General features: G+C 35.0%; 1 protein-coding gene across 4 annotated transcripts in view; it reads left to right on the top strand.

The window, feature by feature from the left end:
• Nucleotides 1-19,662, top strand: part of DPYD (dihydropyrimidine dehydrogenase) — a 790,677-nt gene that overhangs the window by 371,700 nt on the left and 399,315 nt on the right. For all 4 annotated transcript variants that reach the window (XM_072834642.1, XM_072834646.1, XM_072834643.1 and 1 more), the window contains one exon: nucleotides 10,045-10,229. In XM_072834642.1, the coding sequence (XP_072690743.1) occupies nucleotides 10,045-10,229 (185 nt within the window). The remainder of the gene's footprint in view (nucleotides 1-10,044; nucleotides 10,230-19,662) is intronic.

The raw sequence follows: 19,662 nt of genomic DNA, 5'->3' as shown, positions 1-19,662 counted from the left end.
TTCCTACTTTATTTAGAATAAAGTTCTCAGAGCTTATAAAACCCTCTCTGATGAAGCCCCTACTTTTCCCTCAGGTCCCCTCACCTCTTACCTTGCTTCTTTCACCCACATAAAGCTTCCCTTCCTTCTACTCCTCAAATGCATCAACTTCACCTCACCCTAATGCCTCTGCAATGTTTCCATCTGCCTACAAAGATCTGTCTCAAGGTCTTCACACGCTGGCTTTTTCTTACCCTTCATGTTTTAGCTCAGATGTCATCTCATTAAAAAAACCTTCCTTGATCCTTCATCTCCCTAGATCTAAAGCACCTCTCTTCTTACTTCCCTCAGCATATAACACCCCCTCCCATGTTAAGAAGGCTATAGTGCCTATAGCAGGGTTTAAAGATGGTAAACAATAAATAAATGCTAATTGAATGAATGAATGCAAGCTAATACCTTATTTTTTTTCCTATGCAATCTTTATTAAACTCCCGAAAGTGTCCTATATGCACTGCCTTGCTGTCTTTGCAGGTCCTCTGTCCTTAACCTCTTTTAGTTGCCTTTTGCTCTCATCATTTATCTACAAATCTCATCCTTTTACTGCTCATTGACCTTCAAGTCACCAAATCTAGTTACCTATCTTCCATTTCTCTTGTATTTTACGTTTCTTGAAATTATCTCTTCTTGGCTTGTGTGGCTCAGAAATGCCTTGAGTCTCATGAAATGATGATTTCCCTTTGGCTTTAGTTTAGGTTGTGCTTGCTGCCACTTTAAAAAATAACTGGTTGACTCTTACCTGGATTTATGTTTTTGATTAACTTTATCCATTCTTATGCCTACATCTAATCCCAAGGTACAGAGCTCTCTCCTGAGTTCTAGGTGTATATCTCCAAATGCCCCCTGAAGACTGCCAGGCTTTTCTTGTTGGTACATCTGTAGATAATTTGTAGTTAGGTTCAGATCTTAAGAGTGTGACTTAAGTAACTTACCTCACTCTCAGTTTCCTTAACTATAAAATTGTAACAACAAATATTCTATGAGGATTCACAGACACAATATATATGTTGCCTAGGTCAGAACCAGCCACGCATTCATGGAGGCATTCTCAATAAATGTTTGTCATTATTATCATTATGAAGGCAATAACCTTCACCAATGCCAAAGATATTTCTTGACTGCATGGAAATACAACCCATGCTCTATATAAAGAAACTACGTTTTTGAATTATGCATTTACTTATGTACTAAAATTGTTTAAAATATATTCTACTGTATGTTTTTAGTTTGCATTGAAGTATGCCTACAGCCGATTGACAAGGGAAAAAAAAGTTGTAAGATGGATATCAAAAAATAACATTAATGAGCTGCTAAAGCTAAAATTACGGGAACTTATGAAATTGGTTAAACATAAAAACCATTAAACTGTTTACTGAAGCTTCACAGATATACTGCAGCTAATGAGCATTTCTGCTATTTAAATAAGCCCAAATTGAACACACATTACATGGATACATAATTAGTCATGGCAGTCAAACACACATAGACTTACTTTTAAAGCTCTATTTAGGGAATCTTTTCCATTTGATTTATTTTGTTAATTAAAATATTTTTCAGTATTCACTTATATTTTAATAATATTGTTTTCACCAGTAGTATAATTTACTACTGGCTTTCTATTTGTTTTTATTTATGCTTTAAATGCAGTAAATGGGGATTTTATATTAAACATTTTTCTTAATCCCTTTCTTTAATTATTTATATCACTTGATGGTATCATTCAGCATTTTAAAAGGTTCTTTCACTAGGGAGTATATATAAAATATTTCAGTAGCCTCTCTACTTTTTTCACTGACTCCTAATTATCAAGAAGTATTAAGCACCCAAATGTGCATAGAATTATGATGATTATGGTCCAAATCAGATTAAAGGATGATCTATTCCTTCCAGGAGTTTGTAGCCTTAAGTAGATGGCATCATTGAATATAAATAAGCAAATCAAAGTACAGCATTTGGGAATCCAACAGAGAATTTGAAAACAATCCCCATATATTTCCTTCAAGGACACTGACCTCCTTGTGGAGATCTCTTCCAGATAAAATGAAATCAAATCTTCAAGGAGTTTAGGGTTTTAAATAGATGGAATTATTGCAGAGAAACAAGCAAATCAAGGTGAAGTGCTTGGACAATTTTAATTCTTAATTGATTAGTTGGTCAGTTTAGGAAATGAGAATAGGACTCCCTGTAGAATACAAGTAAAACAAAAGGAGTTGCTACAGGCTATTATTGACATCCTTTTTTTTTTTTTTTTTAACTTGGGGAGCCTAAGCTTGTTCTAAGTATAGAGGGGAGGAAAATTAAATCTGTACTTTCCCACTGCCTGAATTCTACAAGCATATATAAACAACATTATTTAACTATAGCAGAGAAATTGAATAGTTAAATCAATCAAAAGAAATAACCAAGTACATATTCTTCCCTAGTCAGTGTGTTTGTCACTATAGAAGTTTTTTAGGAAATTTTTTTTTAAGGAAAATATTTGGATTTCCTTTCTGCAGTCCTGTAATTACAGTCTGTAATTGTGGCAATATGATCTGCAAGAAAAATAATCACGACAGGATAACGTCAGTGCTAAATAAATGGGATGGACAACTACTCCATTTTTTCAACAAATAACATTCATTGAGTTCCTCTTATGTGCCAATTTGTGTAAGATGCTGAAGAAGGAACTGACTCATATATGGTCCCTAAGCTCAAGGAGTGGTGGACGCAAAGTAACTAAAATGAAGTCACACAGTGACTAGTTTAACAAAAAGTGGTTATGGTTAATTTAACAAAACGGGAAAAGATAATTTTTCATTGGAAGAGTTGACCTGGAGGCTATTATCTGTAAAGCTTGTCAAAATTAGAATTCTTTGCTATCTCTCTAAACCTCACTCTGGTTCATTTTAGCTATTTCAGTGGTCCCCATTGTGAAACTTGAAGAGACTATTTTTGACTCATTCTTGTCTTCTTCTTGTCCTTCTACCAAAGGTCAGTGGCAAGGAGGAGTTTGGAGTCAGAAATAATTGGATTCGAATGCTGGCTCTGCCATTCCTTGGCCATATTTAAGATGATAATACCTACCTTAAAAGAGTTGTTTTGTGGTCTAAATGAGATTATTATATGGAAATGTACAGCCGTACCTGCCTCATACAAGGGTTCAGTAAATGTTGATCGCTTTTCTTACTGTTCTTCATTAGGGGAGGATGATAAAAATGAGGAGTAAGAAGTAACTAGGAGAATCTCCTTTGCATGAATTGTCAGAACATATTAATTTTTTAGATGTTGAGATCATTAGAAAGAGAAGATTCAAAGATTATGCCAAGATTTTAAAAATCTATCTCTAGCTCCTTTGAGAAAGGAGACTAGAAAAAAACAATAGTGGAGATTGAATGGTGATCATGGAGGCAGGTGGAAAATCAGAAAGTGTGGTATCATTGAAGCCAAGCTAAGGGACATTTATGAAGAGGAAGTGGTTATCTGTTGAATATTGCTGAGAAATGGAGGAAGGCATTGCTACAGTTTGGGTGAGACAAGTGAAATGCCTACCTGTACTTGAGCCTAAGGTCCTGAGCCTAAGGACCTTCATAAGTTTTGTTCATTGGGTGCCTCATTCCACCTTAGCCTGGTCCTGAAACAAGGTGATCACTGAGGAGAGTTGCTGGATGTGGCAACCTGGAGCTAATCAATCATCTTAGTGAAAAGAGTTTTAGTGAAGTTTTGAGAGGCAAATGCAGATCTAGAATGACCTAAAAGTTGAGAATACTGTACGTGTATGTACATGCTTATAAGAAACATTTAATTCAGAAGGAGTGGTGAATAATAGAATATATAATCTATGGAACAAAATGCCGAATGCTGACAAAGGCTCATGTGAAAGGACTGGCCTTTGTTACGAGAGAGAGGTTTTTTTGTTTGTTTGTTTGTTTGTTTTTTAATAAATAAGAAGAAAGGATACCTGGGTGGCTCAATTGGTTAAGCATCAGCCTTTTGATTTCAGCCCAGGTTATGATCCCAGGTTTTGAGATTTAGCCTCCAGTTGAGCCCCAGGTGTGGCTCTGTGCCCATGGTGGATGTGGAGCCTGCTGGATGTGGATCCTCTCTCTCCCTCTGCCCCTACCCCCCACCCTCTAGACAATGGGATGACCAGAGAGTTTTATATAATAGATTTGATGTTCTTTATGAAATATAAGGGAAGACCTTCTGACAAAAATATAAGCAAGAGAAAGGAGCTTGGTCCATCAAAAGTTTGAGGAGAAGAGAAAAAGTATAAATGATGATCACAATGAGTAGAAGACACAAAAGAGCAAGCTTACTAATATCAGTCATGAAATAGTGAAAGGCCCAGGAGAAGTTTGTAAACTGGGCTTTGGATGTGATGATTTGGAAGGAACAGTACAGAAACAATACTGGAATCTGAACGTGCCAGAATAAAAGAGCTTGAAGTCGTGTCTAAAGTCATTGTCATAGAAATGAAGTTAAAGGCATATGACTTGAGTTGGGAAGACAAAGATGGGATGAATAGGAGCCAAAGCCCAAGACAGATCATTTAAAGATAAACAGAGCCTAAATAGAGTAGCATTCTGCAAATCAAGAAAGAGATAAAAATTAATGCGATAGAAGTCTTGGATGCTACAGGAAGGCAGAAGGGAGGAGGACTGAGGTCACGGGATTTAGGAACCATGGAGATCATATTTTCATTAGAGGGACAGCTTAGAAAAAGCATACTTGGGTGGTGAAGAAAGTAAGCAATCAGTGTAAGTTACTCTAATTAGGTAAAGGAGGAAGTTAGAATGAAAAAAGAGAACCATGCCAAAACTAAAGTTTTTCAAAATAGAAGATGAGATGAGAGAAGAAATATGAGAAATGCAATATTCTAAAGAGAGTCAGAGATGATATTTGAGGTCCTGGAGAAGTGGGAAGATGCACAATCAAGGTTCACGTTTGAGAGGTTTACAGAAGGACAATGATAAATCTCCACTGTGGGTTCCATTGTGTCTGTGAATGGACTGCATATTGATTCAAATACTTAGAGGCAGAAGGGAGATGTGAAGAAAAGTTCATGGCATCCAAACTTGATATTCTTAGTGGAAGGCATTCTTTGGAGCTGTCCCTTCTTTACCCCAGATTATTTTGTTGAGACAGAACTCTGATATCCTGGCCCTGTAATTAGAATTCATTTGCTTTTGGTGAGATTGTGCTTTCAGCTCTGAATTACTGAGATTATTACCTCAGCTTGCCTTTTTTGTTTCATTGTGCTTCGGTCCTATTGGCTAATAGGTTATGCAAAATTAAACAAGTATATAGATGAATTCATCCGTGTTTTCAAGGTATCATTTTATTATAAATGTTGAAATTTTTTAGCCCCCCATTGTTTTATAGTATATAAAACACTCCAAAAGAATATCAATAATCCTTCTTCATTATGATTTCTGTTGTATTGTTTTATTGTTTATGCAGAATCAATTTATATTTATGTACTAAAATATAACATTCTTGACATCTTTTTATAAATACTGAGAAATATACTTGTCATATGCTTGTGGGTTTCTCTTCTATGTATATGACAGCACAGCTACATCAGTTTAATTGACCTTGGCAATCTGCATCTGCTAGTGATGTGTCCCTGAGGGACGGTTTCTGCAATTTTAAGCTGTGGCTTAGTGAAGAACTTGTGTGTCACAATACAATTAAGTCTATATAAAAAAATCATTTCATGCATAACATTAAATTGACTAAAAGTTCTTATTTCGAAACCATTTCTTGTTTTAAAGCTACCTCAGAGTGTCTTTGTTTTTTAAATAAGCTCATTCGAACATAGTAGTAATTAAAGCAGAAAATTAACATAAATCTTGAATGTTTGGTATGAATTAAGGATGTTTTTGTTCTTTTTAAAGACTGCATAAAATTCCAGGCACCATATCACTTAACACATTTCTCTCCCATTTGCAGAATAATATAGACTGTGAATAAGCATGTTTTAGGGTTCTTTTTCAAGTTCTTTTTCTGTTCAACCAAGGAGCTACTGGGACATATGCTGCAGTCTCATGGAAATCCGTGGGAAAAGTGTGCATATCATAACAGAAAATCCCTCTCCCCTCACTCCTGTTATTTTATAAACAAGGAAAAAAAATACAATCCTTCTATTAATATTCATTTAACACTTCATAGGAAATGGCAAGCAGTTATTTGGTTTGCAAATGTAAATATACATTTTTCATCCACTTATGCTTTCACTCCTTCCAAGCTAGATAAAGGCAGAACAGAAGATGTGCTTCTGAGATTTATTTTATTGTATTTCAAGTTAAACGTATCAGCAGAGATGTAAGTGAGCTGTGAGAAGTTTATAGAAGAATAGTTACAATGATGAGGAGGATGAAAGTCTTCCACATAAGATGTAGCTAAATAAATGAACTTCTTTCTGACAAATTATGCATAAAATATGTATGCATTTTTTTCACTTAATCCCTGATTTGAGTTCTAAATTGAATACTTTGGAGCTTACAAAATAGGGTTATAAAAATAACTACTATATCTCAAGAGTCATTGAAATCATGAAAGGTGTTATTTGGATCCGTAATCATAGCCGATGTTTCAATAAGTTAATGGATTATCCCCCTTCCTTTATCTCTATTTCATTATAAATGTCGAAATCTATATTTATATATGTATGTATATCTATATACACACACACACACACACAAATGAACACATATAGATCATATATTTAAATATTGAGTCCACTGTGCCAACAGGGAAATGATCCGAATCATTTGATGTTCAAGTTGTAATGAACAGTCATTCTTGCATTAGCTGCTTAGTGCCACTGATAGAAAACATTTTTTACCTACTGTAGCATTTCTTTTATATTCATATAAATTGCCCATGTTCTATTTTTCCAAAGATGCTTTGTAGATATTGACAAGTCAACATATTAGATATTAAAGTGGAAACAAATGATCTGCATTTTGATCGATGTAAGCTTTGCTGTAATATATTAATAACATCACAACCAATTGCTTGACCTCATTGTTTTTTCTGTTTATTTTTTAAGTGAAACTATGGACATGCTAAACTTGAAGGCCTTTAGAAATATTGGGGGAGAAATTGAGTGGATAGTTTTTAAAAGGGGGCTGAGATAATTTTCAATATGAAAGAAAAATCCTTTTCTTTTTTGGTACACAGTGTCAGAGTGTTGTTTGATTATTCGTGAGGTTAGCTGGATATTACAAATGATAAAATAATTAAAACAGTTAATATTCAGGTCTAAGACTTCAAGATATAAATGAATAAAATATTGAAGAAAGAGCATATTTTCAAAAGTAAACATGAGTATGTATGAATGTTTAGGGACCTAAAATCATACAATGCATACATAATGGAAGACCCGTGAATAGAATAGTGCTTTTGAATTCACAAATAAATGCTCCTAGGGTGGCTTATGGTATTGGTGCTAAATATTTTAAGAAATGCAAGATTTACTTATTAAACTTAGAGTAACATCTCCTGACTACTTATTGACTGAGTTAGAGATGGAGCTCTAATATTAAAGTAAATCATACTATTTACATTTTTTAAGTCATTAGAAATTATAAAACATATCACTTAAGGACTTCACTTTAATTCAGCAAGCATTTAGTCAGTACCTATTGTGTTTAACACACAGTACTCCAGGGTTAAGTCAAGTTTTGTGAGGCCTGAAGCTTATATAATTTGAGGACTCCTTTATAAAAAAGAAAAAAAAAATTACAAACTCAAATTTAGGCACAGAACCTTAAAAGAGGACCATGCAAATGAGAGACCCGAGAGCTCAAGCTTCAATAACTTCACGGTATATATGTCTTTGACTCTAATAGCTACTGTGGGAAATCAAAGATAACTAAGGCATAATCCCTGCATTGCTCAAGTTTAGAGTGAAATCTGTACTAACCTTCAAGGATACCCCTGTAAAAAAGCATGAGGAAAATGTATAAAAGGGCTTTGATCTCCTCCTGGTGAAATAATTTTGGATTCCTACTCATTTAAAAATCTTTATTTCAATTGTCTATATAGAACAAAGTTGTATCAAAATCTTGGACAAATAAGGTCATTTCTTACAGGAGAATTATTGTTTACTGTCTCTATCTCCATTACATAAAAACCATTCAATGGTGGTGTGTTCCAGTTACCATTATTATCGTAATAGGTTGAATTGACAAACAATGCTTACTATTGGCTTTTTTGCAACTCAAGTAACTGTCAACAGATGGTAGTGATGATCTGTTAGGCGATGGGGAACAAATGATAAAGGTGTCTTTTCATGTGACCTTTAAAGACATTAGAAAAATCTTCTCAAAATGCCATTCTGCATTGAAAATAATTACATGAATATTTAATTTTACTCTCGATGAAAGGTGAAATCACATCAGAGATATAAACACTATTAGATTTTTAGATAAGAACCTGAGCACAATAGCATTAACCCATCTGTTCATTCATTCATTCACTCATTCATCCATTCACTCATGCATTGAATTGGGTGTCTCCTATGCTCCGAGTACTGTAAGTAGGCTTTGTGGTACAGTGACCAGCAGCATGGACACATTCTCATGGAATCTACAGTTTTGTGGGGAACATATAATTTGTGGGGAACAGTACTTCCAGATAGAAAACAATGACGTTTTATTTTTATGCCTTGTTTTACTATTATTGTTTAGAAGAAATGGTTTTAGGTTTCAGAATATTTTTTTTTTACATTTGGTTATTTTATTTTAAACTTGACTCAGTAATCTATTTAACAACTAACTTTTGTGTTCCAAAATTTTACAATCTATTTAAGTTGTTATACTCTCTTTTCAATTAAAGTAAAGAATAGCTCCATAAGTTTGTCCTGAGATGTTGTACTTAATATTCATGACATGAATACCTGGAGAAAACATTTAATCCTAAACACTGGCTCAGTTTGCTCCATTATACATGATGCTACTATCTTTATGCTCTTCTTCTCTTGATGAATCCTTTCTGTGACTTATATTCTTTTATCTCTTCCAAATATCAGGATCATATGTCTACTCAAAGATATATGTTTGGATATTTTTCTTAAAGGAACTTGAACTCTTTCTTGTTTCATGACACATTTGGATTCACTGGAGTACAGCAAATAATTTAAAATTCTTTTACAAAGCAATTTCCACAAGGAACCATTGGTAGTGTTTGCATTTGTTGATTTTTATAAAATAAACAGAAACTGATGGCTAATGTAGCTATATTCTAGGTCCATTGCTTAATACTCGGTGCAAATATTTCGATCAAATGTAGAAGACTTTCTCTTGTTTTGTTTATAAAACTTCTGGGAAAAGGGAGAAACTGGCCATAGACCCAAATTCACAATATAACTTGTACCTGTTACACACAGGGACAAGCTTAGGATCATATGAGTAATATCATATTTGTGAAAATAAGGGACAAATAAAATCTTAGAAAATTCATTTTAGGGATACCTAAGTGGCTCAGTGGTTGAGCATCTGCCTTCAGCAGCTCAGGGCATTATCCTGGGGCCCTGGGATCAAGTCCCACATTGGGCTCCCTATGGGGAGCCTGCATCTCCCTCTGCCTGTGTCTCTGCTCTCTCTCTGTGTCTTTCATGAATAAATAAATAAAATCTTTTTTAAAAAAAGAAAATTCATTTAAATTCATTTAGAGGGATGTAAATGGATTTTATACACATCAAAATATTTGAAGGGCTATACTTTCCTTCTTGGATCTATACTCCGAGATGTATATATCAGATCTGAAATATTGCCCAAATTTGAAGTTTTCAATGCCTGTATGTGAGGTATACTTTGAATTGGTTAAGTCAATATCCTTAGAATGTATTGTTAACTCAGATACTTCATTAACTTTCCATCTTTCATGGTTCATTAAAAACAGTTGTTTGAATCCCTAAAACAATAATTAAGTCATAATTTTTCGTAATTTTCAAATTATTGTTACGTGGTACACAGATTATTCATTGCCTCTTGCCTTTCACTTTTTTCCTACCAGTAAAAGAAGCCTTGAGCCCTCTAAAATTCAACAGATGGAATCTCCCAGAAGTAGATCCAGAAACTATGCAAACCAGTGAACCATGGGTGTTTGCAGGTGGTGATATTGTTGGTGTGGCTAATACTACAGTGGAATCAGTGAATGATGGAAAGCAAGCTTCTTGGTACATTCACAAATATATACAGGTAGGCATTTGCCATCACTTTTAACTAATTTTTTCTAATGTATATATACTTCATTTATTTTGCTACGCATTCATACAAGCATTTATATATGGTATATCACATATATATTACTTGGCTAACATTTTTTTTAACATGGACTGGAGAGCAGGACTGTTCAGTTGATTAAAAATTCAGTGTGCATTTCTACAGGCAATGCCATGAAGTTATTACTTTTGCTCTGTTCAAAATATTTATCAATGGCTTAAAGACATAGATAATATATTTGTCAAATCTAGATGGTACACAATATGACAGTAGGTAAGATCTATATTCCTAATTATCTTACACAGTCTGGAAGACTATGTCATCTGTCCATTTGAATTAGATGAGTTCCTTTTTTTATAAATTTATTTTTTATTGGTGTTCAGTTTGCCAACATGTAGAATAACACCCAGTGCTCATCAAATTAGATGAGTTCCTATCCATTTCCCGAATTATATGCACCTAATTGAAAAAAAAACAAATATTTTATAAATTTCAATTGTAATTTTTCACTCTTCAGTTTTATGAAACGAATACAAAATGTAAAAATGGTAAGCTATAAAGTTGAACATGCTCTTACAGTAACTGGGTGGTTGTGGGGAGAAAAAGCCATAATTACTAGATCTCAGTTGCCTCACTTTTTGACAAAATGCTTTGTTTTCTTCTTGCTCTACAATTTAATGAAATGTAGATACAGTGATCTCCTTTATATAAAATGTTTCTGGAAAAGTTTACTCTTATTAATAAAATTCTTTTTTCCTATGTGGGAGAGACTCTCCATTCATAACATGCTGTCTGCCTCTCTGCCTCTTTTCTTTCAGTTTCTTTTGTTCCCCACCTGCCCACAAAATTCACTTTGTCTTTAATGTTTCCTTGAATATTTTTCTTCCTCTTTGCCATGACCATTTAGTCTTTTCTGGTTGTCCTCCTATTTTTTTCTGCAACTTGTGCAGGACTGCTTACTTACCAGGTAGAGCCTAGACGTCATACCAATTATGTCATATTTTTTTTATGTTTGATTCATTCACCTTTATCCCCCGCTTAGCCCAGCATCTCGGAGTACTAGGCTTGAAATGTTGTGGTTTGGGCCATAGTGTGGTACCCCAGGGCTCTAAAAATGGGTGTAACCAGCTTATAGGTGATGCACAGAGACAGAAGTGTGATTTAGGAAACAACGTTTTGTGGAGATGACAATTCTAAAATTAAGAATGCCGTTTAAATCCATCATAATTCAAAAGGGACTAGGCTGGGGAAAAATGGGAAAAGCAATACAATTTTAAAAGGCAGAAACCCGGGAACTCAAAGGAGAAAACTAGGTAGTAGCTCCAGCTCTAGGGTCTCTAGCACCTGTACTTTGGGGAGTCTCCTTGGCCTCTGAAATACACAGAGGAGCTTAGTTCAACTGCCCGGGATGGACTCCTAATTTGGCCTCTGTTGTTCTTTCTGTTGCAAAGCTTATCATCCTATGTTTATAGTTCCTCATTTTACTCTTCTTGGCACAGCACTCTCAGTGGTCCCAGTGGCACCTTCTTCATGACTCCCTCATCTGTGTTTCCATCTGTGTTCTTCCATGATCCAGCTCTCTATTGATGACCTTCCCTCCTGTGCTTGTTGTGTATTTCTGCTTCACTGGATGTCAGTTGGTTACCTGCACTTCTGATTCACTCCTAGTGAACTAAACATGCTTTCCCAAACCCGTTCTGCCTCCAGCATTTAACATTTTTGATACTGACTTCAAAGCCTCAAAAATCAATGTTCCTCAGACTTTAGGTTACTGACTTCTAGATTACTCAGATGAATCCAGTTTTCAAAGTCAGTTTTGAAACCAAAATAAGCCTGACAGCTTCTTATTTTTGTGTAATGGCATTAGAGCAAACACTTGAACACAGGAAATTATACCATTTGCTATATTATATATACCAGAAATACATTAATAAGAAAGTTTATGGGAGAAGTAGGGAACAACACAGTCTTGGAATAAGAGCTATTTCTTAAGAATATATGGTTGAAAGGTTTACACTAGAGTGTTTACACACACACACACTTTTCTCATTACAAAAGAACACTGTTGTACACATCTTTACTTAGGAACTATTTATCTAAATCTTATTTTCCTCTTCTCTCTCTCTCTTGTTTATAACTCCTCAATTCTATCTCTGTAAAGACTCTTTCATACACGCACTTTGATTGGCTTGTTTTTGGTGCCAGATACAATATTCGGTTGACAGACTGACCAGTCTGTTAACTTCCTGAAGAGATGAAAGTAGAATCAGGAGATAAGAGAAGAGGCTCTTGTGGAAGGCCAGATGCAATCTAGTGGATGCGTGAATTCAGTTTGCAGGAGTGAAAATGGTGGGAAGGCAAAGATGCTAAAGAGATTTGAAAGGTAAAACTGAGTGAAAGACAGTGGAAAATAGCCTGTGTTAATTTTTTCCTAAATATTTAAATTCATTTTTAGCTTTTAGATTAAAGTATATAGAGAATATTTACTATATTTGTGATGATTGTGGTTCTGCAGCACTTCACATTTATCATTCCAAAGGATTCCTAAGGGTGTTTTTCTTTTGACTTTCTTTTTATTTGTTTACTTCCCTGGATCAAATAAATATGTACTGAAAAAAAAAATGAGCAATCATTTTATTTAGCTTCCACCTACTCAGAAAGGGAAAGAAACAGACTTTTAGGATGAAATGAAAAGTGCACGTGCTTTAAAAATACGCATTGTGAGGAACAGTAGTGTTTGAAATATACAAGAAAAAATGCATGACCAGGAAGACTTTTGTTTTTTGCTGAAAGCTTCAGATATGTCAAACAACGTGTTGAATTGCATTTTTAAAGATGGAGTAGAAACGGAAGGCAGGTAAAATCCCTGTCATGTAAAATCAACAGTTACACTTTCCCACCTATTGGTTGCATAGTGCTAAGCAGTGATAAGACCAAAAAGGAACATATAGACAAAGTGAGATTTTTCTCTCTCCACACTGTCATTAACTTAGTTCTGGCCTGGTCTATCACCTCTTAAAATTGCCACCACTTCTTCCCTTGTCAAATCCAATGAGCCTATACTGCAACCAGAGTCATCTCTCTAGAGAACAAGTTTGATCCTAATTTCTTCATTTAAAAGCCTTCAGAAAATAAATAAATAAAATAAAGCCCCTTAGATGCTCTTTTTCACACTCAAGATGAAGCCTAAACTCTTTATCTTGCTTGTGATGCTAATTTGAATTTCCCCTACACACCAAGATTTCTTCTGAATCTGGGCCTTTCCCCTACTCCACTCATTTCATCTGTCTAGATCCTACTTGTCCTTCAGGTCTTGCTTCCTTCTCTTCCAGGAATATGTTCCTCCTGTGTGGTCTGTAGCACCTGGTTTCTGTGACTGAAGCCTGCCCACTCATCTGTCTCTACCCAAGCCAGTGGCCATGCTTGTTTGTTGTTATGCCTTCAAAATAAACAGTGTATTCATCTATTAAATAGGAGAAATACGTAAAATGAGATAATTCATTTTAAAGGAATTTAAAGAGGAGTTAAGAAAACTAATGAGTTTGTTATAAAAGTTCATTAACACTGTAAATAAATAATGTTTCCTTCAGATGGAACATTCGCTAAGAAAAAATTTATAATGCCTGAAGTGTATTCATGAATGAAGGTTTTATCGCTGCTTGTCTTGTTTTACATTAGTTTTGAGAGAAATGGAACACTAGATAGTATACTTTAAAAATGATTTAATACACACATTATAGTATTAATTCATGCATGCGATCATTGCAATAGTATATTTTGAATTTATTTGTAATATGCTTTTTCAGACACATCGTGCTTATTTAAAGATATCCCGGTTTGGATTTCAGTAATTCCCGTAGTTGTCTAAAGAGAGCTTCACTTAAATTTCATTAGTTAATTTGATCAGTTATCATTTATTGAGTACCAGCTGTTGGGCCCAAGACACTTGACTTTGAGAGAGTACCAAAGTGAATACATGAGGAGAGGTAAAATATAGCAGTGAGGAATTTGGGCTCTGAATTAAACAGACCTGATTTTAACCCATATTCAGCACTTTCCAACTATGTGACCTGAGGCAAGTTACTTCACTCCAGGACATGATCTTTTTAGGGGTAAGTAAATAATTATGAAAGCATTTTAATTAGCTATTTATTTATTTAACCATATATATTCACTTCTCTGTCCATGTATGTATCCATTCATGCATGGATTCATTCATTCATTCATTTTTTCATTCAATAAGTTTTTTAAAAATAGTGCTTTCATCTCTAGATGGTACTAATCAGTAGGTTTATAAATGAAAATTAAAACATGAAACTTGCTATTACTAATCTCACAGTCTGTAAATTGTAAGCTTACAGCTAATACGATATAATAAGTATAGTAACAAAAAATGTAAAAGCACAGGGTAGCATGGAAGAGATAATGATTGATTCTGTCTGGATGTGGGTATCAGGATGTGGAGTCAGCAAAGGCTTCACAAAAATCAAGATACAAATCAAAAGGGAGGGTAAGACAAACTGAGTGATTTGAACTGGTGGAACATAAAGGGGCCTGCTAGCAAAACTGGATAGCTTGCTTCCTGCCCAGGGAAACCCAGATCAGGGTACTAGCTGGCTGAAGTCCTAACCAAGCTCCACTTACCTAACGGTGGTGTCTTTTGTTGTGGGGCTTCTATTCAGAGGAAGGAGTGCTTTCCTTGAATTTTCACAAAGGTGCTATCTGCTTGCTCTGTAAGACTTGCACCTGTGCAGTGGCTTTTTAAAATTTCCCCAGAAGGCATCCTGAGCTAGTGGAGGCCCTAAATAGAGAGAATATGTAGGAAAAATTGAAGAGAAGATGCAATGATACTGCGGTTAGAACATGATAAGAATACCCAGTGTTGGACTTCCAATTTGGGGTTTGTAATGAAGCAGGAATGTGGTAGGAGTTGTTTGCATAAAGAACTCATAGTGTGGGAGGCCCAGGTGGCTCAGCGGTTTAGCACCAACCTTCAGCCCAGGGCAAGATCCTGGAGACCTGGGATCCAGTCCCACATCGGGCTCCCTGCATGGAGCCTGCTTCTCCCTCTGCCTGTGTCTCTGCCGCTCTCTCTCTGTGTCTCTCATGAATAAATAAATAAAATCTTAAAAAAAAAAAAAAGTGATAATGTCAGATTGTTCTTTTTTTAAAGGTCTCCAGGATCTCACCCTGGGCTGAAGGTGGCGCTAAACCGCTGAGCCAACCGGGATGCCCAGCTTTTGTATTAATATAGAAAGAAACATTTTCCCATTTGTCAACATTTCCCTCCTTGAAAGCCTTTATTTTATAATATTAAACTTACTTGTCTTTATTTAGTTTTACTAATGAATGATCCAATATGGCTTCACCTTTCTTGTTTTTAATACTATGATGTTAGTAGGAATCCAGGCATATTTGAATTTTTTTCTTCTCCTTAAATAAGAATTACTGAATATCTAAGATAATTTTGACAGTGTATCCAAAGAAAGAGTATATAATTGGAAGAATGATTATTGCTAAACAAAAAAAAATTTCTATCAGTTTTAAAATTTATTTGCGCTTCCTCTTGAATCTTTCAGGTGGATTTATTTATTTAACCAGTGCACATGTGTATGTCTCTGTGTGTATGTGCACACGTGTGCATGTATGTGGACAGGTGGATAGATAAAAAGTTCTGTACTAGGAAAAAAAGAAATCAACCACATGAACCCATCAACCTTTCTTCTCTAAAGGTGCTTCTAGCAATGTGTGAATGCAAGGATTACCCAGATGAAATAGAGAACAGGCATGATAAAATGGAAAGCTAAATTTACTACAACCAATAAATACTAAAGTAGTCCAAGAGCAGAGATCAATGGTGACTAGAATAATTGGAAAAGATTCACGAAAGAACTGCTCCCTGATTTTTACCCTCCTTGCTGTTATATTTACTTGTCAATCATTATAATAGCAGCTACTATTTGTTTAGCCTCTATTATGCATTGTGTGTGTTTTGGTTACAATGGGTATCATTATCTTTATTTTTAAATTTTTAGAAAAGATTTTATTTATTTATTTCAGAGAGAGAGAGACAGTGTGCAAATGAGGGGAGAGGTGCAGAGAGAGAGAGAAAGATAGAGAGAGAGAATCTCAAGCAGATTCCACACTGAGTTCAGAGCCTGCTGCAGGGCTGGATCTCACAATCCTAAAATCATGCCCTGAGCCGAAGTCAAGAGTTGGAGGCTTAACTGTCTGAGCCACCCAGTACCCCTATGGGTATCATTATCTTTATTTTGTAGTTGTTAAAAAAGTCTCAAAAGATAAACCTATTCTAGGTTAAGTATGGTGTCAGTAACAAAGCCAGGATTTGAACATATTTATTCAAATTAAATATTTATTGTTTTCCCCTGGATTGAATTACTTTCCTGATACTTTTTAACTCTGGATTCTTGTTCTTCTTGCTAATCATTTGCAGCCCTAGACACCTTCCCCTACAATATGTGTTCAAATTTAAAAATAAAATAGTGCATTTGAACTTTACCTGAGAGTTCCTCTGTAGTTTGAAACTGAAATGAGAAGATTATGAATGGAGGCTGTAGCTTATGTGTAACTTAGTTCTGGTTAAAATATACCTTAACGAGAATGATTAAGTGACTAGAAAAGTTCTAAGATTATAAACATTCCATATCTCCTAACTTCCAGAGAAGTAGAATAGAGGGATAGTCAACTTAATCAATATAATTAAAGACCTAAATTTAATTGTTAATTAAGGATAAAGATGAGGCATTTTAATTATATAGGTAAATCCAGAAATTCATTAACAATGAATTGGTTAAATCTAGAACATTCATTTAAAAAACAGAAGATTATAAAGAAGTTCTCTTAGTCTGTGAAACAAAAATCAATAATTAGTTGATTAATCTGGAAAATTTAAAATAGGGAATTATAAAAAGGATACATACATATGTCAAGCATGTCATAGAAATTTTCTTCTTTCATTTTTCTTTAAAAAAAAAAACAGCCACATTCTTTTTAATCTAATGGTTACAGCTCTATCATGTTTCTTGTGTATTTATTTATAATATACTGCCTAAAACTTCTGGTTTTGTGTTTTAAAGTGGAGCCCCATATATTCAGGAAACACAGAGCAGGTTCCTGGATTTTTGTCTGATTGCCTGTCAGTCATTTTATTTGTTTAATCCACATCTAATGTGACAGCAACTTCTTTTTTAGCAACTCACCTTGATTATATCTTTTGAAAATATTCAACTTGTTTTTTTTTCACAGACTCAACCCCCTTTCTTTTTGCATTCATATGGCTCTTCAATTTATATAATTTTAATTTGCATTCTTAAACACAATGGGGTGAGAGACATACCACTGATTCAGTAAGCACACAACTCAAGGGGGGGGGGAGTAGAAAGTTCTTAGGCACACAGGGTACCCTACTCACTACAAAGATTCAGCACTCCGTATCCTTCCTCTTTATCTCACAGACGTACAGGAGAGAAGAAATTAGTCCAGTGAGTCTGTTAGGTGCAACCAACTCGTTAAGGGAAATAGTGCGGTGCCTAAGGTCCTTCTTTACCAAAGACAAGTCTTAATACAAAATATATTTACGAAATGGTATTATCAATTTACAAAAATGTCACTAATTTATGAAGATACAATTGTTTAGAAGATTGGACATGTACTTTGTTTTAGTATTAACATGCAAACAAATTTAATCATGAACAGTAGAGGAAAAAAAGGCTATATATGTTATCTCTCCATGCCGTGTCCTCCACTAAGAACAAACTTGTAAATAGAATACAGGCTAACTGCTTCTAAACTCTGATCCTAGATAAGAAGCTCATTTTCCCTGAAGTCTTCATGGTAGTTCTGAGAAGGTGATCTTACCAACATGAGACATTTTGTCAAATAAAATCAGTCCAAATATATGAAAATTATCATCTCAAAACCTACAGTTTTGATTACATCTGTAGAGCAATCCTTAGCCATGTCATTATTCTGTGATTCAGAATTCTATTTTAAATTTACTATCTTTTAGATGCAACATTAAAACACCACAGTATTTATTACTAGTAGGGGAAGGGATTAACTAAATTTACATGTTGCAGATAAATATTGAGTGACAAAAGACAAGAGTTATTAGTGGAAAGATAAATATGGAAGGAATAGGTAGAGATAGAAATTCAATGAAAGAAATTATATTAGGGATTCTTCAAATATAGGCAAGAAGTGAAAGGGAAAAGAAGACCACTTTTCTTTCAAGTAGAATTCTTTCTGTGAAATTCAAACACTATGATAAACTGCAGAGGATAAGAAAGGAGACACTGGAACATTAAACATATGTAAGAGCACCTGGGTGGCTCAGGCGGTGAAGTGTCTGACTTCGGTGTGGGTCATGATTCCAGGGTCCTGGGGCTGAGCCCGGCATCAGGCTCCCTGCGCAGCTGGGGGTCTGACTGTTCTTCTCCCTCTGCCCCTCCCTCTGCTCATGCTCTCTCTCAAATAAATAAATTCTTAAAAAAAATAAACACATTAAAAAAAAAAGTTCTGGTTGCTATGTTTACGAGTGACTTTAGGAGTCACTGAATTGAAATTGAATGGTTACCCAGTACTGTTTACTGGCTGCCACCATTCAACAACAACAAAAAGTTGTGTGTGTGTGTGTGTGTGTGTGTGTGTGTTTCATTTTTGGTTTAGTTTCAGTGGTTTTACTCTATACCCGAGTTTACCTACATGCTTCTTCCCAAATGACGATTCTTTTTGTTTCTTCCTCAAACTTTATCCTTTATTAAACATGCCATATTCCTGTGATAAGTATCCATGTTAAGGAGCCTGATACTGTTTTGATTATTTTATTCATGAATCTGTGTTGTTCTTTCCAACGTGTCAGTCGCCCTTGGAATGAATTCCTGTGGCAGAAATATCTTAGAAAATATACACGAGATACACACATAAATATTCTGGCATCATACTTGCTCTAAAATGTCTTTCCTAACCCTGTAGGATCACAGAGTACAGTTGTCTTTTAAGTTTTAGCTTTCTACAGTGTTTTCCAGCAAACAATGAAGCTTATATGATATTTTAAAGAAGGTTATAATGAAGTTCTCTAACAGTTGATGTGGTTCTACTCAGCTGTATATAGTATACAGGCACATTTTGAAATAGATGTTTGTAAAGTTCTTCAAAACTGTTATAAATTCCTTGCATTGATGACCTATTTTCCTCCTGCTTTAGGTTTTTGTGTGTTTTCTTTAGGTTCGATTGAGGAGCAAAAGAATCAGTAGTTGTTGAGGGAACTAGGTATCTCAGGAGATTGGTAATGAGATACAGAGCCTTTAACCTCTTGGTCACTAGTTCAAATCTGCCCCTGGTCAGGAGTGACAGAAAGTCATTATCATCTGATGGCAGTTCAATAGGC

This window comes from Canis lupus, chromosome 8, assembly GCF_048164855.1.
Source record: "Canis lupus baileyi chromosome 8, mCanLup2.hap1, whole genome shotgun sequence".
In the NCBI taxonomy this organism is placed as follows: domain Eukaryota; kingdom Metazoa; phylum Chordata; class Mammalia; order Carnivora; family Canidae; genus Canis; species Canis lupus.
Note: the sequence above shows the minus strand (reverse complement) of the source record. Positions and strands in the feature narration are given on the sequence as shown.